Below are 11,510 nucleotides of genomic sequence, written 5' to 3'. Positions count from 1 at the left end.
TTTTTCCACCCAAGATCCATTTTATTCACTTGATTTTTAATTACTTTTATCTGCAACAAGAAGAGAGTGCACATTTAAGGGTCAACACCCCTAGATCGCTCTTTACAAAACTGAGTATTAGCCTGACATCATTCTCACTGAGAATTAAATGTCCAGAATATCCCTTCCTCTGCCCTAACTTCCTTTCCCCATAAGCAATGGATCAAAAACCTAAAATAAATTTCTATCACTTATCAAGTCAATGGATACGATACAGACTTCATGCTGGTTTTCTCTTTGAAAGTTTATTGTTTTCTTTAAAAAAAAAAAACCCTATACCTTTTATATTTTACATTCACCTCTCACAATATTTAATGGTACCCGTTAACGATGTTATAAAAAAGACCACCACCTGCTTGAAATGGCTGCAAATTTACCATGTTCTGGCATTAAAGTGATTTCAACTCTTTGGACAAATTGGTGTAACAGTAAGCACCGAGATTTCAAATTCCCAGATGAGAAAAAAAAATTTAATCAGGAGGAAATTTATTTAGTAAAAATTCAAGGCTAAAGAAATGTTAGAAGGAAGCCAAACCCAAAAAACTGTAAAAAATACAATCTTCTCTCCAGAATTAGGTTAAAAAATACAGTCAACCCCATTCTAAACCCCATATTTCTTAGAAAAGCCACCCAGTCCTGAACACAGGGTCTCATACACAAATACATGTAGCTTGATTTGCAGATCAGCCTCTGGGATCGATCTTACACTGGCCCCAATTAGAAGTTCAAAAACAAAAATTAAGTTAGGTAGTCAGACATCTATAAATACTAGTATCCGCATGAATGAAAACACCCTGGCTTTGGTATGGCTACAGAAATCCATCTGGAAATTATTCAAAAGGACATGGTTCAGGGAAAAGGGGGTAGGCAGGGCATGGGGGGAGGGGAACACACAAAACCCCCAAGCAGAGGTAAAATGAATATTGGAACACACCCACAGCAAACACTGTACATAGACTTGCGGCAGATGCCTCTAACACAACACATACACAGGTTCTTGATCAGAATGGTCTGGACCAACCTTTTTCAAAGTAATCACTTGCAGGAAAGAGTTTAAACTTGGAAATTCATCTGGTGCCCTGGGGTCTAGTGAGAGACAAAGACCTTTTGGAATAATGGCCACCCAGGCTAGAAGCTAGCCTCCTTCTCATCTAGAAACCTCAAAGTCTGTCTTCCCCTTTAGTTAGGCTTCTGCCCACCACATAAGTACCCCCATCTACTAACAGGAAGGCTGCTTCTGTTCCTGGTCACCACTGAGGCCTGTCAGAAGGCTTCAACTGCTGATTTTTCACCTCTGGGGTGACAAAAGAAAATATTAAGTCCTCTGGGATTAGAAATGTAATTTACTATGCTGATTCTCAAAATGGACTTCTCACCTGCCCCCATTTTCACTAGGCCCAATTAAGAGTTGTGAGGACGCCAAGGAGAAGGCAATGGTAGAGTCGAGACTATGACTAAGGGTGCCCTCAATACCCTCAAAAGTCAGAGAGGAGAGAAGGCAAAAGTGCCCATACCCTGGGTCTTCAAATAAATAGTTGCTTCACAAAAGCACAGAGGTCCCACCAGAGAAGGCCAGAAAAAGAGGCAATTTGTTGCTGCTTCAATGCAGAACCCCGGTGGTTATCAATACAATCCTCAACAATAAAAACAAACTTTGGTATACTGTTTAGGAGGACAAAAAACATGATCATTGAAAAACTCCACCTTCAATGGAAAAATACATAAAATATATCTAATTTCCATCACAGGGCACTACATGAAAACCAACAGCTGCACAATATGTGATGTGACACACACATCGTATGTGTAACAGTTCAAGGGAGGGAAGTCCTGCCTCACAGCCAAGGCTAACAAACAAGAACAGGTGAAGCCTGTGTTTACCATGAGCTGGGTTCACTGTAGTAAACATCATAGCAGTCAGGGGTTGGAGGGCAGAGAAGAAACACAGAACCCCAGGCAACTTTTGATAACAGCGTCATTTATCCTGTTTTCTAAATAAGACTCCAACACCAGGAAAAAAAAAAAAGGAAAAAACGGATTGTAAGTTAAAACAAAAATCTATCTGTATAAGTCTTTACTCGTACAAGTCTGTACAAGTCAGTAAGGTTTGGTCTCTGCAGAGCCAGAACTTCAGAGAAGGTGATTTAATTGTCATCACAGTCCCCCCAACTTGCTTGGGGGTATGTACATCAAGAGACAACATGAAGAGAATCACTTGAGACCAAAAGAATTACTTACAAAGAAAGATTTCCTAGAATATGTAAGTTCTACTGATTGCTCATAGAGACGCTAACAGTTGCTCTAACCTCAAATTTTTTAAACATCTCAAGATGGCAACATGAGTATAGAAAACCCCAACACTCATCACCCAATGAATCATTTCTCCAATCATGGGAGTGAGGGAAGGATGTAGGAAAGGCTGTTTCATCAGGACTCATTAGGGAGGGTGTCAGTCCAGAGGCAGCCACGGCAGAGCTTTCCTTGTCTTCAACCTGGGCCAAATGAAGCTGTGAGTGCTCAGGGCCTGACAACAAAGTTCTCCACAGGTTTGGAATGGCCAATGTGCAATAATGGCATCAGCCACAAGAGTGAAACTGGAATCGTGCATGAGGGTCTATAGATCACTGATTATTGCACTATCAATCTCACCTCCCACCCGTAAGAGATTACCCAGATAATCAGCCTGTGGCACATACTTACTACTACCTACTTGGGAACAAGGGAGAGGAAGGAATTACAAACGAAAACTTCTGAAATGACCACTGCTTATTCCAGCTTAAGCTAGAACAAATGTTTGAATAAATCACCTGCATTAAATAACATTTAAAATACGGTACCTTCAGCACATTATAAATATGAAATGTCCCCAACCCCATTTACTTCAGTGCACATAGTCTTCCAGGCAAGCTTTTCCATCGCTCAGCCAGTGGAATGGATGGTGTGCGCCAGATGTTACACAAAGCATTTATTTCTCCGAGAAGGCCAGGAGCCACGAGAATTCATCTCCTTCTGCTAGGACCTCTGCCCTAAGCTTCTGGGGAAATAGTGAATTGGACTCGACAGGGAAAGTAGCTACGTGATCCACTAATCAGATTCAAAACATGAAAATGCACTGGAAAGTGTATCCCTTCCTGCTCTTCTCCATGGTAGAGAGACTTAAAGATAATTAATAAAAATAGCTGTCCCTTCAAACTCAGAGGAGGTTTTCAAAAACAGGTATAAGCAAAAAATAAAGAAATAAAAGGAAAGTAAATCAAACCCCCCAATATGCCTGAAAGTACAACAGTCTCATGGTGACTGATGTCTGGAAGAAGTTGAGGCAGAAAAGACTGACAAAGTTGGAAGTGTCCGGCCACAAAAGTGCCTTAAAGAATTCACGACAGTGCTCTCCATTTCCAAGGCTGAGTAGCTATTCCCAGTAAGTTAACATTTTTCTGTTAAGGAGAAAACAAAACAAAACAAAAATAAAACCCACTCCAGAAAAAGGGTCAAGAGAAGAGCACTGCAGAAAGTCAAGCAGCCGAGCGCCGGCGGATCACGAAGAGCCCGCGCTGAAGCTGGCCCAGGTAGATCCTCATCTTGGTGCTGTCACTTGTCTTCCTCACCCAGATCTGCAGGGGAGAGGAAAGGGAACAAGATGAAAAGTTAAATACAGAAGAGCAAATCTCCCACACCATCAAAATATCTGCACCAGTGAGATGCAAGGAGAAAGCTGGTAGCCTCTTGCTGGAATAAACTGTCTCAACTTGTGACGGCTTCATAAGCACCTCTGACCTCGGGCCACCTAAAGGCATGCCACTGGAAACAGGCATCAGCCTTGAACTCATTTCTCAGCCATCTCTCTCACACCTGTGATTACGAAAATGGAAAGCACAGCAATCTTGGGTTCCATTTCTGCCTTGATCTTAAAGATGCTTTTAAATTTGGTTTGATTACTACGTTATCAACACTCAAGAGACATCTATTCATAAACACAAACTTTCAAATTTGGAAGTATTTTCCTTGCCCCAAGGGATTTCCATATTATATAATCTTTCAATACTTTGGTTTCCTGGCAATGCAGGCTAATGGTTGTGCAGAAAAACAGGGAAAAAATATCGACAATAGAAAAATGCCCACTAATGAGCTAAGGCCCAATTAGGATCATGAGAAGGTTGAAGCACTTTCGAGAGTCCTTCCCTCCTCACCATATCCCTCTCCCACAGACAGTATCAGATTACAGTGCATTTTATAGGGCAGATGCATTCTTCCATTGAATTGCGAATGAACTCTTGCAACAGGGGACTGCCAGGTGCACTCAATAAGGGGCATCCTAAAGCTATGGGTGAGAAGGGGAGCTGCTGCCAGTCACCTGACCCCCTGAGCCAGGGTTACTGAGCTCTGTGTGCCAGACACCATGCTGATCAGGCTGAGCTTTTTCACCCACAAGACAACCCTATGAAATAACTACTATCTTTGGCCCCATTTTAAAGAAGAGGAAACCAAAGCTCAGCAAGGCTGAGTCACTTATCACGATGTGAATTCTGGTGTCTGACATCAAAGCCCCCGGCTCTTTTCTACTAAAGCAGTCTCTGTCTTCTTCTTGCCTGTTTTTCTGTAACATGCAATTAAATGGAGCCAAAAGCACAGTTTTTTGAAAGGTCTGCATCTCACCCAAATATACAAGTTTACAGATTTATCTCCTCCTTCCTGGACTCAGTTTTCAGGTTTTAAAAAAGCTTATTCTCAGTTTCATCTCAATTTCTTTAATGTGATTATTTAGCAGTAGAGAGACTTTAAAGTCAAATACACTGGCTTAAAAATTTAAAAAGTTAAAGACCTCACATGAAGTTAAGCCTCCAAGGGACCTTGCAGAATCATTTTAAACGAAAAACTGATCCCAAGAAAAGCTAAGTCAGGGAGTCATCCACACACTCGGAGCTACCCACCAAACCTGCTTGGAGTCAAGCTATGCTAAAGCCAAGTAGCTCCAGTGTCACCTAGAATTTGATCTGAAAAATGAGCTGGAACACTTCCAAGAAATGAGAACGGTTTCCCCATTGCCAGAGTTGCATGTCTTCAGTGCACTGAAGCTTTTCCCCTCCAAGAGACATGTTTCAGTGTCACCATTTCTTTGTCAGATCTCACAGACACTCTATTATGTCAAGACGTGACAATATTCAGCAGAGAGAAAAACAATCTAACTTGCATTTATATTTTTCTGAAAAATCTTGAGGTACCATAGAGGAGAACAATGCACTGGTTCTGAAGTTAGGGTCAGGTACTAGAAGGCCACATGTGCTTATGGAACAACCCAGACAGCCACGTGCAAATGATTACCATGAAATCGTGACACCTCTTGGCTGAGGAACAGGTCGCTCTATTAGCTTCCCTGTTCTGGTTCTGACTTGGCTTGAGGGGACTCACATGGATCCTCAGCCCAGAGAAGAATGGCATTCATTTATCTAGAAGGCTCTCCCTAACTTCTAAGTAAACAATCATTTTGCAAACTAGTCACATTTCAGGGCATTTTCCATTCAGGAAGCTGGAAAAATAGAAGAGGCTTAAGTTATTTCATAATCCAGTTTCATTAGATTTACTGTGCACTGGCACGAATAAGTTACAGAGGGCAGACACATAGAAATCAATTTCTTTGCAGACATTTGTGGACTGATAAAAGATCAAGCCAATCCAGCTATTAAAGTTTTTAACTTTAACTAACAATATAAGTTACACATTGCTTACATACTCCTCATGAAGGGCCACTTGGAGAACTCAGAGGGTAGTCATATCATCCTCAGGTGTAACCCTCTGAGCTGACTTTAAAACCAGACCCCATCCATCCTAAAGGAGTGTCTCGAGGAGACCAAAAACCAAGGGCATAAGCCTGGCAACTTGTTTTGAGGCACAATAGGACATCTCAGCTAGGAAAGACGGCAGGCAAGTGGCGTGTGGGTCATTTCAGGCCAGCACTCACTTAGTGAGCACTTACTGGGTGCTAGACCCTGTGCCAGGTACCTCATTCAATCCTCACAGCAAGAAACAAATCTACTGGTATGTGTGAAAGTTCTAGAGAAACAAAACCAAGACGGAGTATGCTCCACAGGCAAGCTCCATTCTCAGTAGATCGTTACCTTAAAAAGAAAAAGGAGTTGGCCAGGCGTGGTGGCTCACGCCTGTAATCCCAGTACTTTGGGAGGCCGAGCTGGGTAGACCACGGGGTCAGGAGTTCAAGACCAGCCTGACCAATACGGTGAAACACCATCTCTACTTAAAAAAAAATACAAAAATTAGCCGGGCATGGTGGTGGGCGCCTGTAATCCCAGCTACTCAGGAGGCTGAGGCAGGAGAATCACTTGAACCTGGGAGGTGGAAGTTGCAGTGAGCCAAGATAGCGCCACTGTACTCCAGCCTGGGCAACAGAGTGAGACTCTGTCTCAAAAAAAATAAAAATAAAAAAAAAGGAGCAGGAGTTGAATGTACAGACACCACACAGACTTGCTTTTGTTCTTTCCTGGAATCTAGCTCCGTGGTTCCCAAATCAGTGGCTGTACGGGGAGTTCACAAATACCCCATGGACTAGACAAATCCGCATATGTTGTAGTCAGGCAAATGTAAGGGCTTTTCAAGGATGATTTTGACAATGTGCAATTTCTGCCTGACTCTAGAATCTAACCCACATAGAAGACATGACTCCACTGTACTTCCTTGGTGGCACTTTCATTTCAGGTTTGTCCTACCAACACTTTGCAGTACACATTTTGCTTCCCTAAAGGTAAGGGAGTGTGGTTCCCACCTCATTGGCTCCTACAGAACTGATCACGCAGCTCAGTTTCTGGTTGTCCTTTGACTCCAGATAGATGGCCTGGCTCTTGTGGTACCTGACAAAAACAAGGCACACATTTTTAAAAAAGGAGGGACAGAGACAGGAAGTAAAAACCAAACAAAATGAAAACACCATCACAACAAAAATTATAATTAAAGAAGTCTTAATAATTCACATTTGAGGAATAGCCTGGATTTCCAATTTAGCTTAATTTAAAGGCTTCCATCCTGAGGCCGGGCGCGGTGGCTCAAGCCTGTAATCCCAGCACTTTGGGAGGCCGAGGCAGGCAGATCACAAGGTCAGGAGATCAAGACCACCCTGGCTAACACGGTAAAACCCCGTCTCTACTAAAAATACAAAAAAAGTAGCCGGGCATGGTGGCGGGTGCCTACAGTCCCAGCTACTTGGGAGGCTGAGGCAGGAGAATGGTGTGAACCCGGGAGGCGGAGCTTGCAGTGAGCCAAGATCGCGCCACCGCACTCCAGCCTGGGCGACAGAGCAAGACTCCGTCTTAAAAAATAAATAAATAAATAAAGGCTTCCAACCTTAGATTAGAAGACCACCTAATCTTCTTTGGGATCTAAAGCTTATATTCCTTGGTCCCTCTACAGAGGGGAAAAGAAAGGCTGAGAAAAGGGTTGGAAAACTATATATTTTTCCCTTTTTTTGGACTATATGACCCAGTTCAAAAAGTAAATTAAAAATTGTTAAATAAAAATTCTGTTCCCCCTTTCTGACCCCACTCCAGAACACTGAAGAAGGTTGGAGAGACAAAATAAATAGGCTTAAACAACTGTTATTTATTTTCTATTTGTCCAAGTCAGTCACCAACAAGAAGGAAGGCTGACTTTTACCCTTTAGTCAGTCATTCAAAAATACTCATTAAGCACTTACTGTGTACCATGGACTATGCTGAAGGTTGGGGACAGACAGTGAGAAAGGCCACAAGGTCTCCACTATCACAGAGATTCAAATACACTGGGGATAAAGAACATTAAATAACCACACCTGGTAAGAGCTAATCAGGCAAAGTTCCAAGTGTTGTGACGTATACCAAAGGGTATCTAATTTGGCCTGGACAGTTGGGAAAGCTGCTTTGAATACAGTAGATAAGACAGACACTCCCCTTTCAACTCCTGCATCTACTCTCGACCTATAGTGTAGGGCCACTTCTTATTTCTACAAGTTCAGAGACAAGGCCAAGGATGAAAGTGAAGTTGCTGGGGGCCAAAGCCCAAATGGGACAACAGCAGCTGCCACAGGATGAAGGAGCCCCTGCTGGATTACAAGAGTTGGAAGTATCAGCAGAGCTGCAGCTAGCAACCCCGGCCTGGGCCAGCCCCACGTCGGTTAATAACATAAACTTTGGTTCATTTTGGCTGCAAAGATCTGGCTAACCAGACCCATAAACTCGTGTAAATTCAGCAAAACACATCTCTTAGCAAAGCATGATGGCTTATTCTGTTTTGCTGGTATAACAAAATAACCTACTGCCAAGATATCACAGTAAAGGATGCACTTCACTCCCATAATAAGCTTTTTCCAGTCTAGGATCTCAATTCTCTTTAACCTGCTACTTATGAACTGAAAACTCAGGTTTCCAAGTCAATGTACTTTCTGAAAATGCTGTTAAAAGAAACAGAATTTTAGGCCGGGCACGGTGGCTCACGCCTGTAATCCCAGCACTCTGGGAGGCCAAGCTGGGCAGATCACAAGGTCAGGAGATCGAGACCAGCCTGGCCAACATAGTGAAACCCCACCTCTACTAAAAACACAAAAATTAGCCGGGAGTGGTGGCAGGCGCCTGTAATCCCAGCTACTCGGAAGGCTGAAGCAGGAGAACTGCTTGACCCCGGAGGCGGAGGCTGCAGTGAGCCAAGATCATGCCACTGCACTCCAGCCTGAGCAACAGAGCAAGACTCCATCTTAAAAAAAAAAAAAAAAAAAGAATTTTAAATTCAATTAGAACAGCGAGAATGGTTTAAATGCAAGTTTTAAAGTTGCTTTTGATCCTATATTAGTTGGTAAACTGGCAGGGGACCTTCATTATGCTAAACATGTACTATCACAAGGGCCGAACTGTACAATGCATAAGAAAAGGCTAAGTTCATACTAACACTCTAACACTTCCTCTTGTTTCTCTCTCACATCTGAGCCGGCTCTCCTATGTAAATAGTCATGTCTTGAGTAATGGTTAAAATAAAAATACAGAGGGAGAATACTCACAGTTGTTCTAAAGGGACTGTAAGTTATTAAAGAGATAGAGACACAAAACAAAATGCAACTACCCTCAAGTCATTCTGATACAACTTTCTAAACACTTTAATAAAGAGAGGTCACGGATGCAGTGTAGAATATTACGAGTGTGGAAACATGCTCCATATACCGCTAGGTAAAAAAAAAAAAAACTATGTCCACTATGTTCCTGTGTTTATGATAAAACATACACGTTACAGCTGGGTGCAGTGGCTCATGCCTGTAATCCCAGCACTTTGGGATGCCGAGGTGGGTGGATCACTTGAGGTCAGGAGTTCAAGACCAGCCTGACCAACATGGTGAAACCGCCATCTCTACTAAAATTACAAAAATTAGCCAGCATGGTGGTGTGCGCTTGTAATCCCAGGTACTCGGGAGGCCGAAGCACAAGAATTGCTTGAACCCAGGAGGCAAGGACTGCAGTGAGCGAGATTATACCACTGCACTCCAGCCTGGCTGAAAGAACGAGACTCTGTCTCAAAAAAAACCAAAACTGGCCAGCTATGGTGGCTCATGCTTGTAATCCTAGCACTTTGGGAGGCCAAGGTGGATTGCCTGAGCTCAGGGGTTCGACACCAGCCTGGGCAACAAGGTGAAACCCCGTCTCTACTAAAATACAAAAAATTGGCCAGGCGCAGTGGCTTACGCCTGTAATCCCAGCACTTTGGCAGGCCGAGGCGGGTATATCACGAGGTCAGGAGATAGAGGCCATCCTGGTGAACACGGTGAAACTCCATCTGAACTAAAAATAGAAAAATTAGCTGGGCATGGTGGCGGGGGCCTATAGTCCCAGCTACTTGGGAGGCTGAGGGAGAGAATAGCTTGAACCCAGGACGCAGAGGTTGCAGTGAGCTGAGATGGCGCCACTGCCCTCCAGCCTGGGCGACAGAGCGAGACTCTGTCTCAAAAAAATATAAATAAGTAAATAAAATACAAAAAATTAGCCAGGCATATTGGCGTGTGCCTGTAGTCCCAGCTACTCAGGAGGCTGAGGTAGGAGAATCGCTTGAACCCGGGAGGCGGAGGCTGGAGTGAGCCAAGATTGCGCCACTGCACTCCAGCCTGGGCGACAGAGCAAGACTCTGTCTCAAAAAAGAAAAAAAAACCCAAAAACAACACATATACATGTTACATGTGTATCCATGTATCATATCCTCACAAAGGTCTTTTAAAGAAAACAGCTGACTCTGGAAGGCTATTCCAACAATTCTCATGAGATGCATTGTATTTTCCTTCAGTTGTACTTAGAATCCAAACCCAACACATTCAACTGACTTAAAAGCGAACACCCGGAGTAAACAATGCAAGCTGGTCTATTACCTCTGGGAAGTGGTCTGGAACTTGGGAATGTGGCCACCTCCCAGATTCGCCTCCTTTGGAATCACTGAATGGTGGTGGCCTGAATGTCCACCATTGGTCCCCATTTGCTCCGAAGTAGAGGTAGCCAACATGCTTCCCAAAGCAGCCAACTTCCAAACCAACTGATCCCCAGGTCCCTCCTGAACCACAGTCTCTGCGACCTTCAAGGGATCCTCATGCACTACACGATGTCTTGGGGAACCATTATCCCTAGATATCAAATCTATTAAATTATTTGAATTCTCTGAAAAGATAAGTCCTTAGATATTAAAGTGTTCAGGGCTCATACCTATAATCCCAGCACTTTGGGAGGCTGAGGCAGGAGGGTCACTTCAGCTCAGGAGTTTGAGGACAGCCTGGGCAACATAGCAAGACCTCATCTCTACTAAAAATCAAAAAAACATTAGCCAGGCATGGTAATGGAGGACTGTAGTCCCAGCTACTCGGGAGGCCAAAGCAGGAAGATCGCTTGAGCCAGGGGGATCAAGGCTCCAGTGAGCTATGATCACACCACTGCACGCCAGCCTGGGGGACAGTGAGATCCTATCTCAAAAAAATAAAAAATAAAGTGTTCATATGGGGGGACGGGGGCGGTTAAAGATGAAACCAAGAAGTATGCGACAACCTTAACATACGAATTTACTTTTTAATTTCTAAAGAAAAATCAAAGGGGGGGAAGAAATTTAAAAATATGTTTAGATACAAAATGTGCTATGAAGCAACATCAATAGGGTAGTAAAAATGTGCGGTTTTTTTTTTTTTGGCCAATTAACCTGTTTTACAAGCTGCAACTCAGCTGCTGAAAAAAGATATTTAAATAGCCTCAAAAACTAAGCCCCAAATGTCAAACTGACTTTATTACTTTGTAACTAATGGAAATTCTGACCTGGGAATCTCTACAATTAAGTTCTTAAAGCTTTGAACCTCTACTATTAAACCCAACAAAACCAGAAATTACCACTACTGTACCATTTTCGAAAAGCAATTTCTTAAGAAGGTGGACATAAAAGTGCGGCAAGGAGGTAGGAAAATTAATTTAATTTTGTATCCT

General features: G+C 43.1%; 1 protein-coding gene across 2 annotated transcripts in view; it reads right to left on the bottom strand.

Moving 5' to 3' along the window:
* Positions 1-265: 265 nt before the first annotated feature.
* Positions 266-11,510, bottom strand: part of SUDS3 (SDS3 homolog, SIN3A corepressor complex component) — a 41,314-nt gene continuing 30,069 nt past the window's right edge. For both annotated transcript variants that reach the window (XM_054441966.2, XM_054441967.2), the window contains 2 exons: positions 6,815-6,899; positions 266-3,650 (listed from right to left, as the gene is read on the bottom strand). In XM_054441966.2, coding sequence (XP_054297941.1) covers positions 3,552-3,650; positions 6,815-6,899 — 184 coding nt within the window. In that variant the 3' untranslated portion in view covers positions 266-3,551. The remainder of the gene's footprint in view (positions 3,651-6,814; positions 6,900-11,510) is intronic.

The sequence above is a fragment of the Pongo pygmaeus genome, chromosome 10 (genome assembly GCF_028885625.2).
Source record: "Pongo pygmaeus isolate AG05252 chromosome 10, NHGRI_mPonPyg2-v2.0_pri, whole genome shotgun sequence".
Taxonomy (NCBI): domain Eukaryota; kingdom Metazoa; phylum Chordata; class Mammalia; order Primates; family Hominidae; genus Pongo; species Pongo pygmaeus.
The sequence above is the reverse complement of the archived record's forward strand: the minus strand, read 5'-3'. Positions and strand labels throughout refer to the sequence as shown.